Here is a 22,076-nt window from a genome sequence, read left to right on the forward strand (position 1 = left end):
TAAAAAAAAAAAACCCTATTTGTAGCTCGTCATAGTCTGTTGTAAATATGACGGCGCTGTTGTCCTGCTATGCTGAACGACGCGTATTCGTGGTGTGAAACGCGGTGAAACGTGGTGTGCTGCGGAGCGTTAAGGTTACGTGCCCTGACACTTTCCCATCTCGGCCCCTCCTCCCACGTCGGCACGTGGTCCCTTCCTCCACGGCCCAGCAGCCATGCTGTCGTCCCCTGTGCTCCGCAGGGGTCATCGAACGCTGGGAGCTGCTCCAGGCCCGGGAGCAGCGCAGCAGCGGTCACCCTCAGCAGCTCACCTCCCACCTGCACGACGTCACTTCCTGGCTGGGCCGCGTCACCCCCGAGCTGGAGACGCTCCTGGATGCTGAGGTGCCTGTGACCTTGGAGCTCCTGGAGGACCAAGTCAAACATCTGAAGGTGGGCGGCCCTTATTATCCATAGTTGGAAGTATTCCGGGCGTAGACACCCTGTCCGTGGGCCAGTGCATGACACCTCGCTCTTCCTGCCCTGCAGGAGCTGCAGAAGGCCTTTGCCCACTACAAGACCCTGATGCTGTCCATGAATCTGGGCAGCAGGGAGCCGCAGCAGGAGGTGACCGGCGAGGGTCTCCGGCGGCACGACAGCCTGGGTGGCATGAACCAGGCCTGGGCGACAGCCTGCGCCAGCCTGGAGGCCTGGGAAAGCAGGCTCCGCACGTCGGTCCTGCACTGCCAGGTGAGACCCCCGGGTCAGCTGAGCTAGCTAGTTATTAAAAGCCTTGCTCAGATCCACAATTTAGATTTAGAGCCAGACTTAACTGTTGTGTTGCCTGAGTCATTTGCCCCCTGACCCTTAATCTTTGCCCTTCTTTAGGAGTTCCACGAGATGCTGCACTCTCTCTTGCTGTGGTTGGCCCATGCCGAGAGCAGACGATACACCGTGGATATCCACGAGCCCACTGTACTGCCCTCTGCACTGCATAAGCACAGAAATGTACTAATGGTGAGGCTTGACAAAGCTCTGACTGCTAAACACACAGGACCCCGAGCTCATTCAGAAGCTCCTGGTTCAGATTATATGCCATTTGTTAGGACAGCCTAGCGATCAGCTTCAGCAGTGGAGAGAATACTGTAAAAATGTCCTTGTGAATTTTTCTAATGTTCTTCTCCCTGTGCATGCTGAAAAGAAGTAGAAATACTCCAGGTAATTGAGCAAAAGAAAAACAAATGTTCATTGCGTTTTTATTAGACTTTTGCTAGTCAAAGCGGCTATAGCCATTATGAATTGTGTTACTGGGATTTGGTAGAAGGAGTGTGGAGGAACCATATTGGATTCACACTTCTCACGCTTTCTTTTTCACACGTCTAATACACTAAATGCAGTGATTTGGCTGCTCCAGAACCACTTGTTCAGGTGAAACTGTCCACTGGAAATCCACCATTCATTCATGCGTGTTTGCCTTGTGCTTACTTGTATTACTTATTCATAAATCACTTGCTAGACATAAATTAGACATGTAGTGCCAGACAAAAATAGTAAACCAATCAGAAAAACATGGTACTTTCATTAAAGAATAAAGCTCCTTGAATAAAATGACATAGTCGAAACAATCCGCATCAATTAGTTAGTACAGTTAGTGCTCAGACCTAAAGTACTGCTTCAGATCTGAGCGTTTTCAAACACAGATTGTGCATTCCCACAGCAGCGTTTTCATACGCGATTGTTTTCTGTAATGACGTATGTGATTTAATGGCTGCTATTGCACCCCCTGGTGGCAGGACCTGGAAGAAGAGCTGAAGAGCAGGCAAAGGCAAGTAGTCTCTCTGCAGGAGCTCGCCTCCGAGCTGCTCCCAGAGTCGGGGCCGGAGGAGAGCTCTGAGGCTAGGGAGAAGGTCCATGTCATTGGGAGCAAATTGGGACGTCTGCTGTGTCAGGTCAAGGAGGACCTCCGGACTGTACAAGAGCGTCTGGTAAGGAGAAATTACCATCGCTTGCCACGAGCCCGTCCTACATAATAGATTGAAAATGCTACAGTTGTCCTAGTACTGCACATCTGAGTGAAACTGGGGGGGGGGGTCACTTTAAAGTTTATTATCCAGTCCACAACCGGTAAATAACGTTTGCTTTCTGTTAGTGCTGCAATATATGTCCTGACACCTGGTCTAACCTGTGATCCTTAGTTGTATTATGCGTTATGGAGTAATTTTAGAGTTTAGATCAGTTCGAATGGTTTCTTTTTGTAGCTTCAGCCTCAGTAGCGGCATTCTCCTTTTTGTCGGAGACGCTTCCTGCAAGTTTTACTTGGGAACTTGTGCTTTTTACTTTTTTATATTTCCTGCCGTGTTCCTTAGGTATCCTAGTCCAAATAGCCGTGTTCCTTAGGTATCCTAGTCCAAATAGCCTAATTACAAAACACAAACCAATAAAAAACAAGAAAACGATCTTAATTTCTAAATTGCACGAAACTTGTAAAATACTGGCAAAATCGAATAATTCCCAGAAGAGGGTCCAGCTCAGATTGTATGATTGTCATCTTTATTTGGTGTTTACTGGCTTACTGGTTGATGTGACACTTAGACAAGCATTGAATCATATTTCAGAGGGAGAGGGCCAAGCAGAATGGTGAGGTGGCTTAGAGTTTGCGTGTCTGGGACCATCCAAGGCCGTGTTTGGCAGCAGTGTGGCAGCAAGGGCCTAGTGATGAACTACTTGTGAATAGTTGGCTCTTTCTGAATGCCAGCCTCTTCTGGAAACCAGTTCACCTTGTTACAAAGGGCTGATTCAGATATGCTTCATCGAACTGAAAGACTCTGGTTACGGCAAAGGAAAGGCCGTGGAGCTGATAACTTTCTGAGAAAGCGTCTTATTAGAAATGTTCGTTTCTCTGAACTGCATGCCATGTGTGTACTTTATTGTACTTGTGTTGCACTTGGTAATGATAAATGTAAGACCGAGAGCAGTGAAGTCAATGCGTGGGATGCAGGCACAAAGGCCTTCGGTCTTATGTAACCTGGGGGGGGCTGTCGGACCAGATCCAAAAGAGCGTCTCTCTTTAGTGAACACATCTGAGAGAACCGTCTCCTCAGAAAGACTCGGCCTGCCTGTGGGGACTACGAGAAAATGTCTGGAGCAATGGCCAGCCGTCAACAGAAGGAAAACCGACGCGAGACAGAATAACTAAAGTTCTGTGTGTCGGCACGGTGTGCTGAATGCTAAAAGAAATCCCGGCGATGACGGGCGTTGCGTCTAGCCTCAGCAGGACGGGCTCGGCATGCTTAAAACAAATGTTCTGCGTTTTTGGCACAGGAGTCTACTGATGCAGTAGCTAGGAGCAATGAACCTGGAGCTTTGTTTATGGTAGGCCACTACGCATGTACTGTATGGCCACTACATATGTACCCAATACCTGCAATTCTTCACGACCGCGCTGTCCGTGAGCAGTGTGGTCATCTTGTGCGTGTGTGTTTGGTGTGATTGCAGGAGCCGGCAGCAGACGTCGATGCAGAGAGCAGAAATGCAGGCTCCTTCAGGTACTGCACAGCTTGGCCCAGTAGCTACTGTTTGCATTTGCGATGACTAGGATGCTGTATAAATAAAACCGTGACAACTCAGTAATTGAGGACGTCTAAAAACACAAATGACCAGAGACCAGGCGGAACCGGAGCGCGCTTTCACACACGGCGGTCTGTTGCAGGGCGCAGAGGAGGGCAGCGTCTCCACGGCGTTCGTTCTTCTGTCGGGTACTGCGTGCCGCCTTCCCGCTTCACCTCCTCGTCTTCTTCCTGCTGGTTCTGGCCTGCCTGGTGCCGCTGTCTGAGGAAGACTACAGCTGCACACTCACCAATAACTTCGCCCGCTCCTTTCATCCAATGCTGCGCTACACTAATGGACCTCCCCCCACCTGACCACACACACACGCACGCACGCACACACACACACACACACACCCAACACTTTAATAGGCTACTGATCAACTGGCTGGCCCGCTTCCAGAGCTGACCCATTCAAAGTCTTGAAGCACTAAGGGGTGTGAGAGTATCTTCTGTCTGTTTTTAACAATTGCAATTTATAAACTGGGTTTTGTACTATTTATTTCCCAAGGCAAGACCTACTACTGCAAACGTAACATTTTAAGAAGGATGTTTACTCTGCTTGTATGTGTTCCCATCACTAATGTTTTTGAGAGACTCTTGTAACATATTTGGATACAAAAGTTGCCTCAAAAGTTCACTCACGACAGAATGCCTGAATAATTATGTAATTTGAGAACAATACTAATCGGTTGTTCAAATATTGGAGGTGTGTCTGCTTTAACATGCATGACTAAGACAGATGTCATGTTCTGGCCACTGATCATTCTGCTTTGTTTTTGTTTGTCTTTTGACTTGCAGAAGAACCCAAAACACATTTTCTGCCCTTTGAAGTCATGAAATACGGAAAAATAGCACAAATTTCTATATTCATGTTGCTACAATATTATCTATATTTTAAAAAATGTATTAATTTTGGGGAGTGCACTGTAGGAAATATACACTCCACAAAGACCTTTTGCTGTACAGTAATTCATTTTTGAATGGTAAGTTAATGGGGTTTTTTGGTGGGAGGGGCAATAAACATTGTATTTAACAAACGACAACCTTTTCTCCTCATTCTTCTCATCACGGTAAACATGGAAGTAATGTAACGTGTTCATGAAAGCTTTATACCATAATCTGACATTAGCTCTACCACTGCCCTCAAGGCACATTTATGAGCTAAACTTCAAACATGTATTCAGTACTAAACAAAGGAACTATACCAAATATACTTCATCAAATTATTACAAACATTTTTAATTTTGAACTCACAATTTATTCAATCTTTTTATCCGCATAAGGCTGCACATCTTCTAGCCCAGTAACGTGTACGCAATCTTAGTGGATTTTTATTGAACAGAACTGGAGCTAAACTGCAAACCACAGAAAATTCAAAGCCGTCTTGTGACCCGTGATGATGTATTCCACATATCCATACAAGATCTTCTGAGCACCACGACTACCAGTGTCGGCGTTAACAGTGCTCCTCTTGGAAAATTCAGGATCTGTATCTGCTGGACGTTTTTTTTCCACTTACTCGTTTGCTGTTGGTGACACCAGATTAGAGTACTACAAATTACATTTGGTCATTTAGGATTAAAAAGGTGCCATGTGGGGTGTTTTCTTTCACCTATGGCGATTCATTTTGTTTCCCCCTTTGAGAATCGTCACACTTATGACCTTTGTACATGCTTCATGAAAAACTGTCCAAAAACACCTTGGATTTTATTTCTTTGTTTTATTTTTAAGTATGGCGTAGTAAAACAACACACCAGCAACCAGTGTTTTTGGTGAACGACAGTTCTGAATAGCACAGCTCACACAACATGCAGTTTGCATACAGAAGTAAAAGAGAGACAACCCATGAATGTGATGGTGGAGATTTAGAAGCTGCCAATAACGCTGGGCAGGTGTGTTATGCTGCTATGGACAAATCAGGACATGCATGTTCACACAGTGCATCTCATCTGATCAAACTAGCCATGTTTAAACAGTTTTTTTGTTTTGTTTTTTTTTCAATTACGTCATGGCTTCATTTTTGTCGTCTTTGGTTGAGATTCTGGCTGCTTCCAGTATTACTGAAGTATAAAACTGTTATCAGATCTCTTTGCATAACAATCTTTCAGGATTCTATGCACTTCTGGTGTTCAGGAAATATGTTTTGTTTGCGATTTGTCCGCTGCTTTAATTACAGAGCTCTCATTATACTGTATATTTCTGTTAGTGCATATTTGACAGATTAGGCCTACAGTGGTTTTAGACTAACCCTGTTAATGGGACTTCTCAAAAGAAAACCTGTTTTAAGCCAAAGAGTAGGCTTAATGTTTCTGCACAAATATAGCCTTTAAAAGCAAGAACTAGCACAGGCACAAGACGGTGAATACAGTTCCTGTTTGGGGGGTCATAGCTACACATTTTACAGTGCAAGAGTGACTCATATCACTTGAGTGTTTGCAGAGACAATCACAGTGGAAAAGTCTTAAGATTGTCATAAGAACAGCTTAGCCAACCGTACGAAGAAAGGCTCAGAAACAAACCCATTCAGCGTGCTCTGTGTGCGCTACCATGCGAGCATGAGGAACCACTGGACAGGACCTCCAGCTACACGTGCCTCAGGCGTTCTGATAAAACCATACATTTCTGTTGGGTTTCTTTGTCAGTGAAACACCGTGTTGAGTTCTTCAAGTATCCATGCCCTAAAGCAAAGTCAGTGCTCAGCTTTCAGTCCACAGTAAAGGAGCAGTAACACTGCTGAGCAAAACGCACACCTCATGCTTTCTGGGTTCCTCCCGTCCGTCTTCACAATCCTAAGGTCACTTTTGAGCTGAAAAGGTTAAACATGAAGTAAAGAACTGCAGTTACTGTCAGGAATTACACATGACCAAGTGTAGAAGGTGACCTGCTATACCTTGCAGCAAAGTGGTTCCCATTACTAATGTTTTTGAGAGAATCTTAAAGCATGTAACGTATTTGGATACAAAACTTCACAGTGGGGGCTAGACTCCTCTTTATGTGACCTTGGGTCTTTTTAAATCTACACCTGTCTTTAACGTTTGCTGCTAGAAAGTTCTGTTTTTGTTCTAAAGATATCCAGAAAAGGTCAGGTGTTTGAATTCATGGTTTGATCTAGGTAAAAGGCTTTTGTGCCAGTTTGTGGTGTATAATTAGTTCTAGGGACTCTGTACAGCGATTCTTGGAGAAAGCCTTCAACCATCCTCTTCATGGTACATGAGAAAATAGTTGTGTCCTCTTCTCGACAGCTTCATCACAATATTCAGTTAGAACATTTTTAATTACTATGCCATCGGAGGAGAATTTATTTTAAAGCCATACCAAAGGAAGGTAAAGGTCAAAAATATTGTCTCATTTAATTTGTTGTATTTTATCTTCTGACTAACTTTGTTTGGCATGTGTTACCTCACTCATGTAAAAAAAAAATAAAAATAAAATAAAAAAACCTTTCAAAGTTCCTAAAGGTGTGCTTACAAAAGTAAATATCAAATGGATATGAGAAAAGCAATTAGATTTTGTTCATCTTTGGGCTGCGCAATTGTGTTTTTGGACTTTATTCATTTGTTAATAATTTTACTGCACTGGAAGGTTAAATTTCTTTGTTCACTCTACAAGATCGGTCTGATAAACAACAAAGATTTTTAATAGTCTGTCTTTCTCATCTTTACTAAGGGTGAATAATTCTTTAAAGTGTTATAAACAAACAAAACAATCTACTTAGTTCTATTTACCATAGGTAGACATGTTAACAATGTGTTCAAAAGCAAAGAAAACGTGAAAAAACATTGATACCCTGGCCAAAATCGACCACGAGATGCATAAATAGCATGCAAAATGACCCAAAGCATTGTCTGACCCTAAAAAGACACCACCCAGTATAGACTGAGGAGCTGTAGAATCAGCCCACCACTCAGACACAGACCAGCACACCTGTCCAGCCCAGTTTACTTTAACAGATGTGTGTACTACACACCAGGCTAGGTGTATGGACGCACAGCTGACACTGTAAACCTAAAGCTGATCAGGCCAACAGTGCAGGTATTATATTAATTACAGTCAGGTGTACTGCCGTATCTACTGTTAATGGATATATTACCTATTTCTGTTCATTCTATTATTAAGCAATTCTAGATACAAATGAGTTCAGGCTTGTATGCATCTACATCTATCTAGCAGTAATGGCTGTGGTGGCAACATCGGAGAGGCAGCAGGTCCATTAATTATACAAGTCCCCAGATGGCATGACTGAAAGCCCTTTGGGGGTTTGCCTTAATGTGTGCTGTTTTCATCATGGTCCTTTGGTATAATAATTTGCCTGATAATTTATTTGATACATTCATGCAATGACATTGCATTATTATTGCTACTTTGAGAGGCTTCACAAAAAAAAACAAAAAAACCCAAACCCAAAACATTTGGAACATTCAGTATTGTAGGCTACAATCACATTATCAACCAAAAAGTGACTCGGATCTGATTTTTTTGCCTTAATGTGACACAGATCTTACTTTTCAGGGCTGTGCAGACACACAAATCCTATCTTTTTACATCAGTCACTTACGTGTATGGTCTTAGACTGGATTTGTGTCAGATTCGTGGCCATGTGATATGAAAAAGAATGGTCAGGTTGGAATTCAGCACCAGCAGAGTGGTAACACCACAAAACCGAGCAGGAACCAGCAGAAGCTAGCCCTCTGCCTTGTCTTCCACCTTCTCAACTCATCTGCTGTCCTCCAGAGCCAAACGTGGTGCATATTGTGTTCATGTTGCCCAGTTGAATGCCATGAGTTTCTCACAAATATGATTGTTTTTTGTGACTCTGATGACTCGTGTCAAAAACTTATCAGTGTGCGCATGTGTGCTGTTTTAGAGGACGTGTGTGTTCACATTACAGACAGGTACAGATGAATCGCAATTATGAATGTAAGCTGGCAAGAACAAAAAAAATCAAATAAAAATCAGAACTGAACGATGAGGAACGATGTGAATGATGTGAACCCCACACCCAGTGTCCAGGGTCTCCCCTTACCAGTTTGGCCGAACTACACCAGGGACTACTGCTGGGAAACGCAGCCATGGGGCTCCTGAGCTCGTGGCCTGTTCTTTGGAGCGCTGGGCTCTCCTGGGCCGGCGTGCGGCAGGCGCGAGCTGTGCATGATGTGGGCGTCGAGCATTTCCAGCAGCAGATCATAGAGGGGCACCATCTTCTTCATCTTCATGCAGTGGAGGTGGTCCATGCCCTTGTTGCTATGGTGAAAGGAGACGGAGAGCATGATGGCAGGCAGCTCAGGGAGTCTGGTGTCTGTACATGCCACAAACCAAGTGAAGACATCCACTATGCCGCTGGTACTGGCACCAGGCGAAGCGACACAGTGAAATCAAAGAGGTTCATGATGAATTATTTTAAACACTAAACCTAATAATGTATTTCTCTCATGGTGTTACTGAGACATCATGGAGGTTTCAGGCAGCGGGCAGGTGTGGGGTGGGGTGGGGTACCTGACGTGGCGGATGTGGGAGAGCAGCATAAGCAGATGGGCCAGGCGGGTGGAGCACTGCTGAAAGCTAAGGCCTGTCTTCGAGATGGACCACACCAGAGCATCCGTCACCGAGTCCAGCAACTGCATCAGCCTGGCCTTGCTCGCAGGTTCCTCCGCCCCCTCGTCCGAGCTCAGACACATGTCTGCAATGACACGCCGTCACCAGCTCAGAGACACGTCTGCAATGACACGCCGTCACCAGCTCAGACACATGTCTGCAATGACACGCCGTCACCAGCTCAGAGACACGTCTGCAATGACACGCCGTCACCAGCTCAGACACACGTCTGCAATGACACGCCGTCACCAGCTCAGACACACGTCTGCAATGACACGCCGTCACCAGCTCAGACACACGTCTGCAATGACACGCCGTCACCAGCTCAGACACACGTCTGCAATGACACGCCGTCACCAGCTCAGACACACGTCTGCAATGACACGCCGTCACTCAGACACATACGTAATGACACGCCGTCACCAGCTCAGACACATGTCTGCAATGACACGCCGTCACTCAGACACATACGTAATGACACGCCGTCACCAGCTCAGACACATGTCTGCAATGACACGCCGTCACCAGCTCAGAGACACGTCTGCAATGACACGCCGTCACCAGCTCAGAGACACGTCTGCAATGACACGCCGTCACCAGCTCAGAGACACGTCTGCAATGACACGCCGTCACCAGCTCAGAGACACGTCTGCAATGACACGCCGTCACCAGCTCAGAGACACGTCTGCAATGACACGCCGTCACCAGCTCAGAGACACGTCTGCAATGACACGCCGTCACTCAGACACATACGTAATGACACGCCGTCACCAGCTCAGACACGTCATTACGTATGTGCCTGAGCTAGTGATGGCGGGTCGTTGCAGACACGCCGTCACGAGCTCAGAGACATGTCTGCAATGACACGCAGTCACTCAGACACATGTCTGCAATGACACGCCGTCACAAGCTCAGACACATGTCTGCAATGACACGCAGTCACTCAGACACGTCTGCAATGACACGCCGTCACGAGCTCAGAGACACGTCTGCAATGACACGCAGTCACTCAGACACATGCGTAATGACACGCTGTCACAAGCTCAGACACATGTCTGCAATGGCACGCCGTCACAAGCTCAGAGACACGTCTGCAATGACATACAGTCACTAGCTCAGACACGTCTGCAATGACATACAGTCACTAGCTCAGACACGTCTGCAATGACACGCCGTCACAAGCTCAGAGACACGTCAGCAATGACATACAGTCACTAGCTCAGACACGTCTGCAATGACACGCCGTCACTAGATCAGAAACATACGTAATGACACGCAGTCACTGGCTCAGACACATGCATGTCTGCGATAAAATGCCGACACTAGCTCAGACACGTAGGCCAGTCTGCTTCCTCTTTAAAGAGGTTTCAAATCAAAGCTCCGATCACATAAGCAGGGAACACAGATGCTGCATCCCTTCTGGCTCTTGCTGGGAAGCACAGGAAAAGGATATTAGGAGGAGACAAACCACAAGGCTGGGTAGAGGAGTTTAGTGCCAGTGACGCACTCCATGTCAGCCGTTACTGTACGCATTCGTGAAAAGCGTGTGTGTCAGAAGGACTGACTCCCCAGACTGCGCATGCTGTTCCCATTACATGTTTACATCTCACAGTGTACGCAATTCTTTTGGTTTTCTTTCCCAATCCTCCTTTGTAGGACAATGGTAACCTTCTTTAAGAGCTATGGACCTCAACCCCTGGAAGAGTGCCAGCATTAAAAAGCGCACGCACACACGCACGCACGCACGCACGCGTTCCGTACTTACTGGAGTTGAGGAGAATCATGGCCTTGAGGCAGACGTACTCCTCCCTCTGTAACTTCAGCTCCCTGAAGCGGGACGTGGCCGCCAGCAACATGTCGAAGATCTCCACGAAGCCCTGCACACAGCTGCCCTCGTCCCTGCACGGCAGACAAGCGTATGGCTGGCGTCACACAGGAGCTGTGCCTTCATACTTCCCTTCCCTTCTTCAGCGCTCCACATTTCTCCCACGCGTCTAGGAAAAGCACCTTCTGACCTCCTTCATTTCCCCAGTTTCAGATAATCCTCTTTTGGGGCCCATATAATATAAATTGATGCAGCATCTTATTGCGCGTGAAAGTGGCTGTTTTGTATCATGCAAGTTACAGGTCTGCGGAAGAAACTCTGGATATAGACAATGACATAAGCGTTGTAGACGTTTCTTTTCCATAACGCAAAGCTGGCGGCTTAAGCAGAAAGTAGCAGGGCTGCAAAATACAGGCCTGTCTGGTCTGAGAGATCATCAATACCAAGCATACCAGTAATGAGGCATGTGTACAAGCACTACACAAAAACAGTGCTGTCTGTCTGTAGCAGGAGACACGACTGTCAGGTCTGAAAGGTTCTGAACATCTAAGAGACCAGGCTGGGCTGGAGATTTCCATTAACCCCTTAAATGATCACTACTCAAGTAAATTGCTTCTAGGTGTGGTGAAAAACCCCCCAAACATTTTAGTGCTGAGGACATTTAGTTTTTAACCTACAACAGTGGGATATGACACATTCTGTTCTCCTGGAAATCAAAGCTCTTTGAGGTAACTTCTTGTGTAGCCACTGCTTTGAGCAAAGATAAAGTATGTTTTCTCGTGCTCACCTTGGCTACACAAATCAGCAAGTCTCACTCATGCAGTGTATGCAATGCATGAACGCATGAAGGAGGTTTCACCTGCTGAGGATGAGATCGGGGGAGAAGATGAGCTTTCCAGGATGATTCACAGACCTCCACATGAGCCCGAGCATCAGCACCTCTAGCCAGCAACACTCCAGCAAGTGGACCTGGTCAAAGAGGCTGAGCTCCACGAAACCTGTAGGCACAGACAGCACATGGTGAAACCTGCACAGGGTCAGACTCAAGGAATACTCAAGGTTTGATAAAAGGATGGCATGACAGCATTTTTCATTTCTGATACCGATATCACTACTGAACCCTTTTATTATTGGCTAATTCTGACAAAAAACAATTAAAATAAAAACCCTAGGTTTTAAAATGAGCCATTTTCAATGCAACTTTGCATGTTACTCAAGCTGGCCAATATCTGATCCAGCATTCTCTGCAGAGGTCAGACCCATACGGAGAGTGGCTATTGGATCAGTACCATCTAGCTTGATATCTCTGTCATCACCACCTGCTCGTTCACTTCTACGTCCAGCAATACTGGATAAACCACACCAACCTCCCCTGCGTAAGAAGGTTTAACAATGGCATTGACGCACGGATGCTGATGCAGCAACTTCACTGAACTGTAAACCTGCTAATGGTGTAGCTGAGAGTATAACTACATTACAAAGATGACTATCTCTCTATTTATATCTCCATCACACACGCGTAAGGAAAAAAAACCCATGACCTAATTTTTTTGCCAACACGCAACTCTCCCAGTACCTTGTTCCATCAGGGGTACTTTCGCACCTAATGACAACAGCTGCCTCAGAGCTAAAGAGCGGCATGCTGCCCCGAAGCAAACACCGCCGGAACAATGGCCGAGTCTCCAAGAGGCATTGACATCTGCTCCTTCAACCTGGAACCTGTTCCCTGGGGAGGACCCCTTCAATCCATCAACACGTCAGACCGCGCAGCACTGCGGGACAGTGCCGGGCCTAATGAACAGTGTCCAAGCAGGACTGTTCAAATATATGCCTGAAATACACCATTTGTAAGAAATTAAATTATAATAAAACGTTGAAGAAAAACTTTCCTACTTCCTAATTGTTACACTTTATTGGCTTGATCACAGCGAGTGCAAGAGACTCAGCTGGTTCGTTTTTGTTTATGAAGCTTTTAAAAAGATGAAGTGGCAGATAGGAGGAAAAAGGAACATTACAGTAATGAAACACGAAAACAACAGCACCCGCCACAATCCCAGTTCCTTTTTTATGTGCTTCCTTTTAGTTTTGCAAATAAGCACTAATAGGCTGTTCTATTCATTTGAGTACCCACATTTCCCTCAGTAGTAAGCAGCCAGAGGCATCAGAATGAACAGATCACCGTGACAGCCTTACACATCAAGTGCACGGTTCTCTAAGAGGTTCTCTTTTTTCCCCTCAAAGTTTTCCTCAAAATCACACAAAAAAACAGAAAACTAAACTCCAAATGAGTGTATTTTTGGAATGAATCACATACATGTCAGTGTGATTCTCATATACGCATACAGGCATGTGAGCACGCGCGCACACACACACACACGCGCACACACACGCGCACACACACGCGCACACACACGCGCACACACACGCGCACACACGCGCACACACGCGCACACCTGGGATCTTCTTAGCCCAGCTGATCATGTGCACAAGCTCCTTGTCCGCCAGGTTGGTAAGGGACATCATGACGTTGGCCTCGGTGAAGGGCTTCTTCACGTCCTTCATCAGATAGATCTCCGGTGGCTCCGCCTCCATTATCCGGCCTATCAGCTCCTCAGGGCTCATCGCCACGGCGGTGACCTCCTTCACCCTGGTGGCAGGCGAGCCTCTCCGCTCTGGTGCTCTGTGGCTGCCTGCAATGCCCCTGGCGGGGAAACGGGCCACCCTCCTGGGCTGGGAGCCTGCGCGGCCGTAGGTGCCACGGTCTCGACGCATGCCTGCCACACATGAGCACATCGGCGTAACGCCAGGTATCCTACAGTCGCTTCTACGGTCATCATGGATTTTAATTCGATTAAAAACTGCTATTAACGTAAACACAAATGCTCACCCCATAGTGTGTTGACAGAACTAATCTAAGAGTGATAGAGAATTCTACCTTACATATTCTTTCCATATTTCCATATATACATTCCTTCCAGATTTACAAATTCAGATATAAGAGTATTATATGCTTTAAAGGTCTAAATTCTGAAGTATCTTCTCCAGACCTGGTGGATGAAATCATTGTACATTCCAGTTTTGTCACCATAGCAACAAAGGTTTAATTTAGCCTGGGCCTAAGAATTATTTTTTTTCCTCCCTCAACCATATTTCTGCCTAATCATATTTACAAAATGTTAAGCTCACTCATCTTAACCTCAACCTTAGCACATTTACTCATCATCACATATGCATTATTATTGATGTGAACATGTGTGTGCTGCACATGTGTGTGTGTGTGTGAATAAGAGCGAGAGAGCCAGCGAGAGTGTTCAAGTCCCATTAAAATCAAAGAATAACTATCACACACACACACGTCTTGCTTCATCAAATAAAAATACAGTATGACATAACTGGCAAAGTCCAGAGCCATGGTTTGAAACAAAGTCCATACTTTCAGCTAGGACCTGCAAAGCCTGGTAGACAGTGGTGTGTTAGGAGATGATTGAGAGAGACAGCAGACATGGCAGGAGACAGAAATTGGCAAAAACCACATTTACCACATTTCATCATTCCCACTTCGTAACACTTGCGGAGCCTGCAGGCCTGGCAGCTTTTGCGCCGGTTCTTATCGATGGTGCACTGGTTGGTTGCTGGGCAGATGTAGTCATTATGTCCTACAGAAGAGGCAGAACACACGGGAGCAGTCAATTACGGCACTCGCGTGCCCCGCAAAACCTCGGCACGCCATCCGAGACTGTCCGGGCCAGCAGCAGAAGAGGAGCGAAAGGCCCATGAGCCTCATTAGTGTCACTGCTTCAGCCGGCGCACAGAGAGCACGCGACAAAACATCCTGCAGATGCCGAAAGGACAACAGGCTACAAAACACCAAACATCAAGGACAAAGAAATAGAGCCGGAGTGGTGTCAGAGGACCCCGGTCGCATGAGGGGACAGATCTGAAAGCAGACCAAAAGCATGGACTGGCATTAGAAGCCGCAGTTCAACTGTGGAGCAGGAACAATATGCGCTGCTTCTGAATCCCCTGAGGACAGAAAGCACCTCGACTCTCGGAAACACGCCAGTGGATCGGTGGGGGCATGGGGATCCTCATTAGGATGGCCAGGTTGAGGAAGCATATTAAGAGATTGAGATTTGTGTGAATGAGATTCTATTTGTGGCTTCATACATTTCCAGGAGAAAAGCAGGGGTAACTGCTAACAACCAAACATGGCAAAGAGGGGAAAGAAGTGTGCGTGTGTGTGTGTGTGTGTGTGTGTGTGTGTGTGTGTGTGTGTGTGTTTTCTTTATACAGTGGTGTGAAAGTGTTTGTCCTCTTCTTGATATCTTTTTTTTTGCATGTCACACAAATGTTTCAGATCATCAAACAAATTTAAATATTAGACAAAGATAACACAAGTAAACACAAAATGCAGTTTTTAAATGAAGGTTTTTATTATTAAGGGGGGGAAAAAAAATCCAAACCTACATGGCCCTGTGTGAAAAAGTGATTGCCCCCCTCCACCCCCTTAAAACATAAATTAACTGTGGTTTATCGCATCTTTAGAAAGTTGAGTTCAATTTCTCTAGTCACACCCAGGCCTGATTACTGCCACACATGTTCTGAATCAAGAAATCATTTAAATAGGACCTGCCGGACAAAGGGAAGTAGATCAAAGTTACCCCAAGAGCACAGCGACAACTCATCCAAGGGGTCACAAAAGACCCCACAACAACATCCAAAGAACTGCAGGTCAGTGTTCATGACCACCATAAGAAAGAGACTGGGCAAAAATGGCCTGCATGGCAGAGTTCCAAGAGGAAAACCACTGCTGAGCAAAAAAGAACATAAAGGCTCATCTCAGTTTTGCCAGAAAACATCTTGAAGACTTTTGGGAAAATACTCTGTGGACTGACGAGACAAAAATTGAGCTTTTTGGAAGGTGTATGTCCCATTACATGTGGTGTAAAAGTAACAGTTCAGAAAAGGAACATCATACCAACAGTAAAATATGGTGGTGGTAGTGTGATGGTCTGGGGCTGTTTTGTTGCTTCAGGACCTGGAAGACTTGCTGTGGTAAATGGAATCATGAATTCTGCTGTCTATCAAAAAATCCTGAAGGAGAATGTCCGGCCATCTGTTTGTGACCTCAAGCTGAAGCGCACTTGGGTTCTGCAACAGGACAATGATCCAAAACACACCAGCAAGTCCACTTCTGAATAGCTTAAGAAAAACAAAATGAAGACTTTGGAATGACCTACTCAAAGTCCTGACCTGAATCCGATTGAGATGCTGTGGCATGACCTTAAAAAGGCAGTTCACGCTCAAAAACACTCCAGTGTGGCAGAATTACAACAATTCTGCAAAGATGCGTGGGCCAAAATTCCTCCACAGCGCTGTAAAAGACTCATCGCCAGTTATCGCAAACGCTTGATTACAGTTGTTGCTGCTAAGAGTGGCTCAACCAGTCATTAGGTTTAGGGGGCAATCACTTTTTCACACAGGGCCATGTAGGTTTGGATTTTTTTTCCCCTTAATAATAAAAACCTTTATTTAAAAACTGCATTTTGTGTTTACTTATATTTGTCTAAAATTTAAATTTGTTTGATAATCTGAAACATGTAATTATGACAAACATGGAAAAAAATAAGATATTGGGAAGGGGGCAAACACTTTCACACCACTGTAGTTTAAAAGAATCCATCAATTGTCCTGACACTGCCCTGCTAGAATTTAGAGTTAAATGCAGGAGATGTTCAGAAGCTTCCAGGTCAAAGTGAAAAAGTTACACACTGCAAACAAACCCAGCGAAACTGGACGGGGCCCTCAGTAAACAAAGCAGAGAGTGCAGTCCTGTTATTACAGCAAAACCTGCCACATAAGTGTGCGCACACGTGTGTATGCACATACGTGCGCATGTGTTTGCACGCAAGCCTGCGTTCCTACAGTTACCTTGGATGCTTCTCTTGAAGAAGGCTTTGCAGCCCTCACAGGACCAGACTCCGTAGTGGTAGCCAGAGGCGTAGTCACTGCAGACAGCGCAGAAGTGCGTATCCGTTTTGCTCTCTGCGGAGCTGAAAGCCTCCTCACACTCCACTGACCACTTCCCCATGGGTTTGCTGGAGCAGACACATGACCGAGTTGACACAGCTCTATGACAACAGCTGGGGACCAAGCAGCATGGCACGACCCGGCATAGGACTTCCTAGGAGTGTCGAGCCAAGCCAGGCCCATACAGCCGCACTTCACCCGCCCGCCCGTCCGCCCGTCCACAGGACTTACCTGTTCTCCTCGGGTGCGCAGTCGCGCGGCAGGGGTTCCTGCCAGGCCCCGCCGCTGAGCTGGTTCTGTGGGGCGTGCGAGCGCGACCGGTGCAGAGCCAGCGATGCCGCGTGGCCGTGGGAGGGCCAGAACAGGCCGGGGCTCAGTGACTGGCGCACGGGAGGGCACTCTGAGAGAGGCGGCCCGCCGTAGCCCAGCAGGGTGGAGTTGTAGAAAGGCAGCGCAGTGAAGTCGTGGCTGATGTCCGTGTAGGGTGAGGGAATGCAGATGGGGTGGCTCTCCACTGGCAGGGCGGGGGGTGGGGAGGAGTCAAAGGCGGGCGAGAGCACGTGACCCGGTCCGGCCCTGCTGGAGTCCACCTCCTGCAGCTGGAGCAGCGGTACGGCCCTCTCCAGAGACTCAGACATGGTGCAGCATTCGGGTCTGCCGCAGAACTATCGCATCATCAGCATGGGACAGCAGGAGTAGCAAGACCAGGAACGTCATGAATTGGGACTGCGGACCAAATGCAGGACTAGGGCATCTTCACCAGGACATCTGTTTCACCAACTACACTACCTAAAACAGGGGTCGGGGTTGGGAATTGGGAATAAGACGTGTGGACAATAAACAATAATGAATCTGCCTTCAGTGGTTAAGGTACTTGATTAGTAATCAGGTTGCCAGTTCAAGCCCCACTGCCACCAAGTTGCCACTGTTGTGTCCCTGAGCAAGACCTTTAAACCTTCAATTGTTCAAGTTGTACTCAGTCATAATTGTAAGTCATTTTGGATAAAAGTGACAGCTAAATGCCATAAATGTAGGTTTCCTTAGCTGTCCTTACAAAAAGCACCAACACAAGAGAAACAGCAGGAGACCACAGGCTGAACAGTAAGGTAAGAAGGTGTACAGGCATGAAAAAAAAGACTACATCCCTAAGTTAATAATTATTCAATGGCTGCTGGCACACCAGACAGCGACTGGGTGGCAAAGCCACACAGACTGCAAGAGTCCCACCAAAACTCCAAAAAAGTCGACATTGCAAAAAGATAGACAACATCTAAAAACCAACCAGAAAGAGGTAGCAGTCTAAAACGGGCTTAAATAATTAATTTACTGTCTAGACACTATTTAATACTGTGTGGGCAAACAGCCTTTTCTGAATCATTACTTTTTACCAAAATCTTGTTAAAACAGCTTTAAAAAGCAAATCTATCCTACCACACCAGACTAAAATGACAGTGGAAACAAGCCAGCATGGAACTCTCAGCCCAGCAGCAACAGATGCAGTTTGTGGGGCCGTTCATCTTAACTGCAGTGTCTGAGGCTTTTACGTGCACCTTTCTCGTTCTGCAGACACACAGCTCCAACCATGTGCCCAATTAAACCTGAATTAAGCAATAAATCAGGGCTTTTCCCTGTCTGCAGTGGCATTACAATCTGAATCAAGTTCCAACAGAAAATGTCTTTTTGTGCGTTTACCATTCTGCTGTAGCATGCAGCAATTTCTGCTATTGCACCACACCAATAAAAGAAAAAGAAATTATGTTCTGCTACACTGCTATGCTACACTACAGCCTGTTTCTGAAGTGTAAGGAACAGTTCCCTAGGAACGACTTACCCGCACATCCCTGCGTGACCAACCGGAGAGAGGGTCTACTCTCTTCGCCCAGTTAACAAAAAGTAAACTAACTGGAGATAGCCAAGGACTTTTGAACCGATAACAAGGCATGGGGAGCTCCTGGCCAATACAGCACCCAGCGGAGGTACACAGAGCTGAACATGGGATACGTCACACAGTGAGATGGACAGTCACAGAACCTTCCGGACAAATGCTTTAAAAACACAGCTGGGCCTGCACAGAGAGCATACTTATAAAAAGGCCTTTAGAAATTGCAACAGCTATAGATGCAGCATAGTTATTTTGTCCTGCAATAAAATTCTAATGTAAAATGCAGGCTATGGTTTTAATCTCAGTTGCAGTCTGCCGCATGTAGCCACGGTTCCTCGAGAAAGCAGTGAGCAGCGTTCTCTTTGTGAAGGAGAGAAGGAGGCACCCCTCTCTCTCCACTCCAAAGCAAACATCTCCAACTCGCGTTTCCCTAAAAGCTCCTACATTTACTCACTGCAACCCAGTTACAAGGACAGTAGTCAGAAAGAGCTGCCAGCACAAAACATACCCAACTAATATCGCAATCAATCAATAAATAAATAAATAAATAAATAAATAATAAAAACTATAACCACTTGGTTTTACTCACATTATCTGAGTAAAGAGCTTCCATAAAAAGGCCAAAAGCCTCAGTGAGAGTCAGGCTGAGAGAGGACTCCTAACTGGCGGCGCGTACCAGAAGGAAGAAAAAAAGGTTTAAAAAGGGTCCAAGGCCGCTGTGATGTCCACCACTCCAACTTCCCGCACTCCCTACTGAGGCGGAAAAAGGATATGGGAGAGGCAAAGAGGGAAGCCCTGCCCTGAAGAGGAGGAGTGGGAACCACGGCAGGAGCATTCAGGCCTGATCTGGGAAGGTCTACCACATTCCAAAAAAGAGAGCGAGGGAGAGGGAGAGAGAGTGTGAGAGACATCCCTACATCCAGGAACTTGTCCGCTGTACCTGATAAATTGCTACTTTACTCCATGCACATTTTTTGTTTGACATTCAGTTATTTCCCCAATTATATGGGCTGTAGGTAATACCAGGGGAAAAAATCCTGTACTTTGTTTGGGGAGAAGAAATCAGATTTCTCAGGAATTTGAGAAAATTAATAAGTAAACTAAGTTAACTAGGTCAAGACATAAAACATATCCCAAACTCACCATTTTAACTATAATGAAAACAACTTCTGTTTGATTATGCAGTGTAGAAAGAGCGATCCAGCTTTGTTACCTTCAAATCAAATGGTATTAATAGCAAGTAGATCTCTGCCTGAAATGAATGAGTAATTGAATGAATGACACGCAAGCCACCCACATTTCCGCCGGTCTTTCCTCTTGACACAGACTACATCATTTAAACAACACCGAGCCAAACTATAGACAACAAGAGTTAGCCAACATTAATTCATCTGCAGGAAGATGCTCTATGCAGACCACAAAAAGAAACCCATGGAAATTTACCGTCGGGATATTTCTGCCACCAGACAGGACACCCCCACAAATGAACTAACTTGTACTGCAAGGGAATCTTTATAATGTCAAATAACACAGCAATATATCAAGATGTTCTAGATGAAATGTAGCAACTTAAAATTTAGCATCTATTGCTCAGTCTTTTAATTAGAACATATACATCTCTATTTTACATTCCTAGATTCGTGGATTTTCTGTGTTGTGTTATAGCTTCTCATGTACACTCAACTAACTTTACAAGAAAAAAAAAAAGTATTAATTGTTATAAAAACCACCTTGTAAAGGCAATGGTCCATCTTCTACCAGAATTCTCAGTCAATGTGGGATTTCACCGCTGTGCCTGATTTATACCACCTCAGCGCCAGCAACCACACCACCACCATGTGCCAATGTTGCTGAGAACAGTTCTACACCAAACAGACTAGTGATGGATGGGGCAGACATAGTTGGTGTTTAACAAATTGCATGGTAACAGATGGACCAGAATCTGTACTTGCATACATTTAAAACAGGTGTGATCAGTGAATGTTCTAATTTCTAATAAAGTAGGTACAACCAGTAGATTTGAGAATAACATGACATCTGGAAATGAATATTTCACTTGCCAGGCACTCGGCGATATGTCCTCTTCGCCGCCAACCAACGACATTCATTTTTCAAGCTTAACTGTTATTCTCCACCGTTTTAACTTTCTCTCTCGCCGAGAAACAACCCCTTTTACATTCAAATGTCACGGACGTGTGGGAAACGGGCGATACGATGCGCAAACTCATAAATTAGGTCGCACACTTTACTTCTGTTCTACTTGTCAGGAGACGAGCAGACGCTTTAAATTTCACCGGGCGGTCGCTTACTGAAATGGGTCACTGGATTATTACCACCCATAGCACCACTTACTTTATGCCAGTAGAACTGTAAAACGCTCCCTATAAACTACGGTCTTTTTAATAACTAACAGAGATGAGCGCTGTCGTCTGTATCATCGACTGCAATAGTTAACATTAACATACAGACAGGAACTTCTGCACAAGCACGGCAGTAGGTGACCCACCTGTTAGACTGGAGTAGTGCCAGCCCGGGGGTCTTCTTTCACATTAGGGGGGTGGGGGAGTTGAAATTTCGTCCAAAACACGAATTGCTCTCCCAACATCGGTTTGTTGCCGCTGTTCATATCACCGCCCTGCGCCAGACTCTGAAAGAGACATGACATAAAGCCTGCCCCGACAGACGCGTGTTTCAGTGGCCAAGCTTCCCACGGGAGCCCACGCCGCAGCGCCGCTTGCACTCCGCACTAGCTGGTACTTATTCGACAGCCGTGGCGTCACCAGCCACGCCCGGTCCAGTCTCGTCCGACGTGGGGTTTGGGGTGTTTTGTTGTTTTTTTTTTTGTTTTTTTTTGGGGGGGGGTTGGTTTGTTTTTGCCTCCTGTCTAAACCGCTTTTCGTTTGAGGTAGAGACTTATGAATAAGAAAGATTAAAACTAAAAGAATGAATTCGAATATCATCAGTTCTTTTACAGTGCTAAGCAATAGGCTCTGAATTCCACACAAGTGAGTGAGTAAGCCTAAGGCTATGTTCAGACTGTGTTGACTCTAAAAGAAAAAAGTTGTTACCAAATGCAGAGATTCCAGTGTATCATATAATATAGTAAGGAGAGCATACTGAAAACCAATTATGCATATATTTTAATAGTGAACAAGAGACTA

The 22,076-nt window shown here is 45.7% G+C and overlaps 2 protein-coding genes across 6 annotated transcripts in view; one reads left to right on the forward strand and one right to left on the reverse strand.

The window, feature by feature from the left end:
- Nucleotides 1-4,629, forward strand: part of LOC113569314 (nesprin-2) — a 95,579-nt gene extending 90,950 nt beyond the window's left edge. The window contains exons 142-147 of the mRNA XM_035524396.1: nt 241-431; nt 528-728; nt 867-995; nt 1,772-1,963; nt 3,300-3,343; nt 3,646-4,629. Coding sequence (XP_035380289.1) covers nt 241-431; nt 528-728; nt 867-995; nt 1,772-1,963; nt 3,300-3,343; nt 3,646-3,898 — 1,010 coding nt within the window. The 3' untranslated portion in view covers nt 3,899-4,629. The remainder of the gene's footprint in view (nt 1-240; nt 432-527; nt 729-866; nt 996-1,771; nt 1,964-3,299; nt 3,344-3,645) is intronic.
- Nucleotides 4,630-5,316: 687 nt separating this feature from the next.
- esr2a (estrogen receptor 2a) lies at nt 5,317-21,620 on the reverse strand. Of its 5 annotated transcripts, none has more exons than XM_035524315.1 (10): nt 21,422-21,620; nt 17,265-17,822; nt 16,935-17,101; nt 14,543-14,659; nt 13,457-13,777; nt 11,863-12,001; nt 10,944-11,077; nt 9,080-9,263; nt 8,610-8,827; nt 5,317-6,392 (listed from the first exon to the last, which is right to left on the reverse strand). In XM_035524315.1, the coding sequence occupies exons 2-9, from the start codon at nt 17,669-17,671 to the stop codon at nt 8,635-8,637; spliced, it is 1,662 nt and encodes a 553-aa protein (XP_035380208.1). In that variant the 5' UTR covers nt 17,672-17,822; nt 21,422-21,620; the 3' UTR covers nt 5,317-6,392; nt 8,610-8,634. The 5 variants fall into 5 exon arrangements, with proteins under 5 accessions (XP_035380208.1, XP_035380211.1, XP_035380209.1 ...); XM_035524318.1 differs by lacking the exon at nt 21,422-21,620 and adding an exon at nt 19,505-19,641 and having other exon boundaries at nt 17,265-17,813; XM_035524316.1 differs by lacking the exon at nt 21,422-21,620 and adding an exon at nt 19,505-19,641.
- Between the last annotated feature and the right edge of the window lie 456 nt (nt 21,621-22,076).

Source organism: Electrophorus electricus, chromosome 3 (assembly GCF_013358815.1).
Source record: "Electrophorus electricus isolate fEleEle1 chromosome 3, fEleEle1.pri, whole genome shotgun sequence".
NCBI classification, from domain to species: Eukaryota; Metazoa; Chordata; class Actinopteri; order Gymnotiformes; family Gymnotidae; genus Electrophorus; species Electrophorus electricus.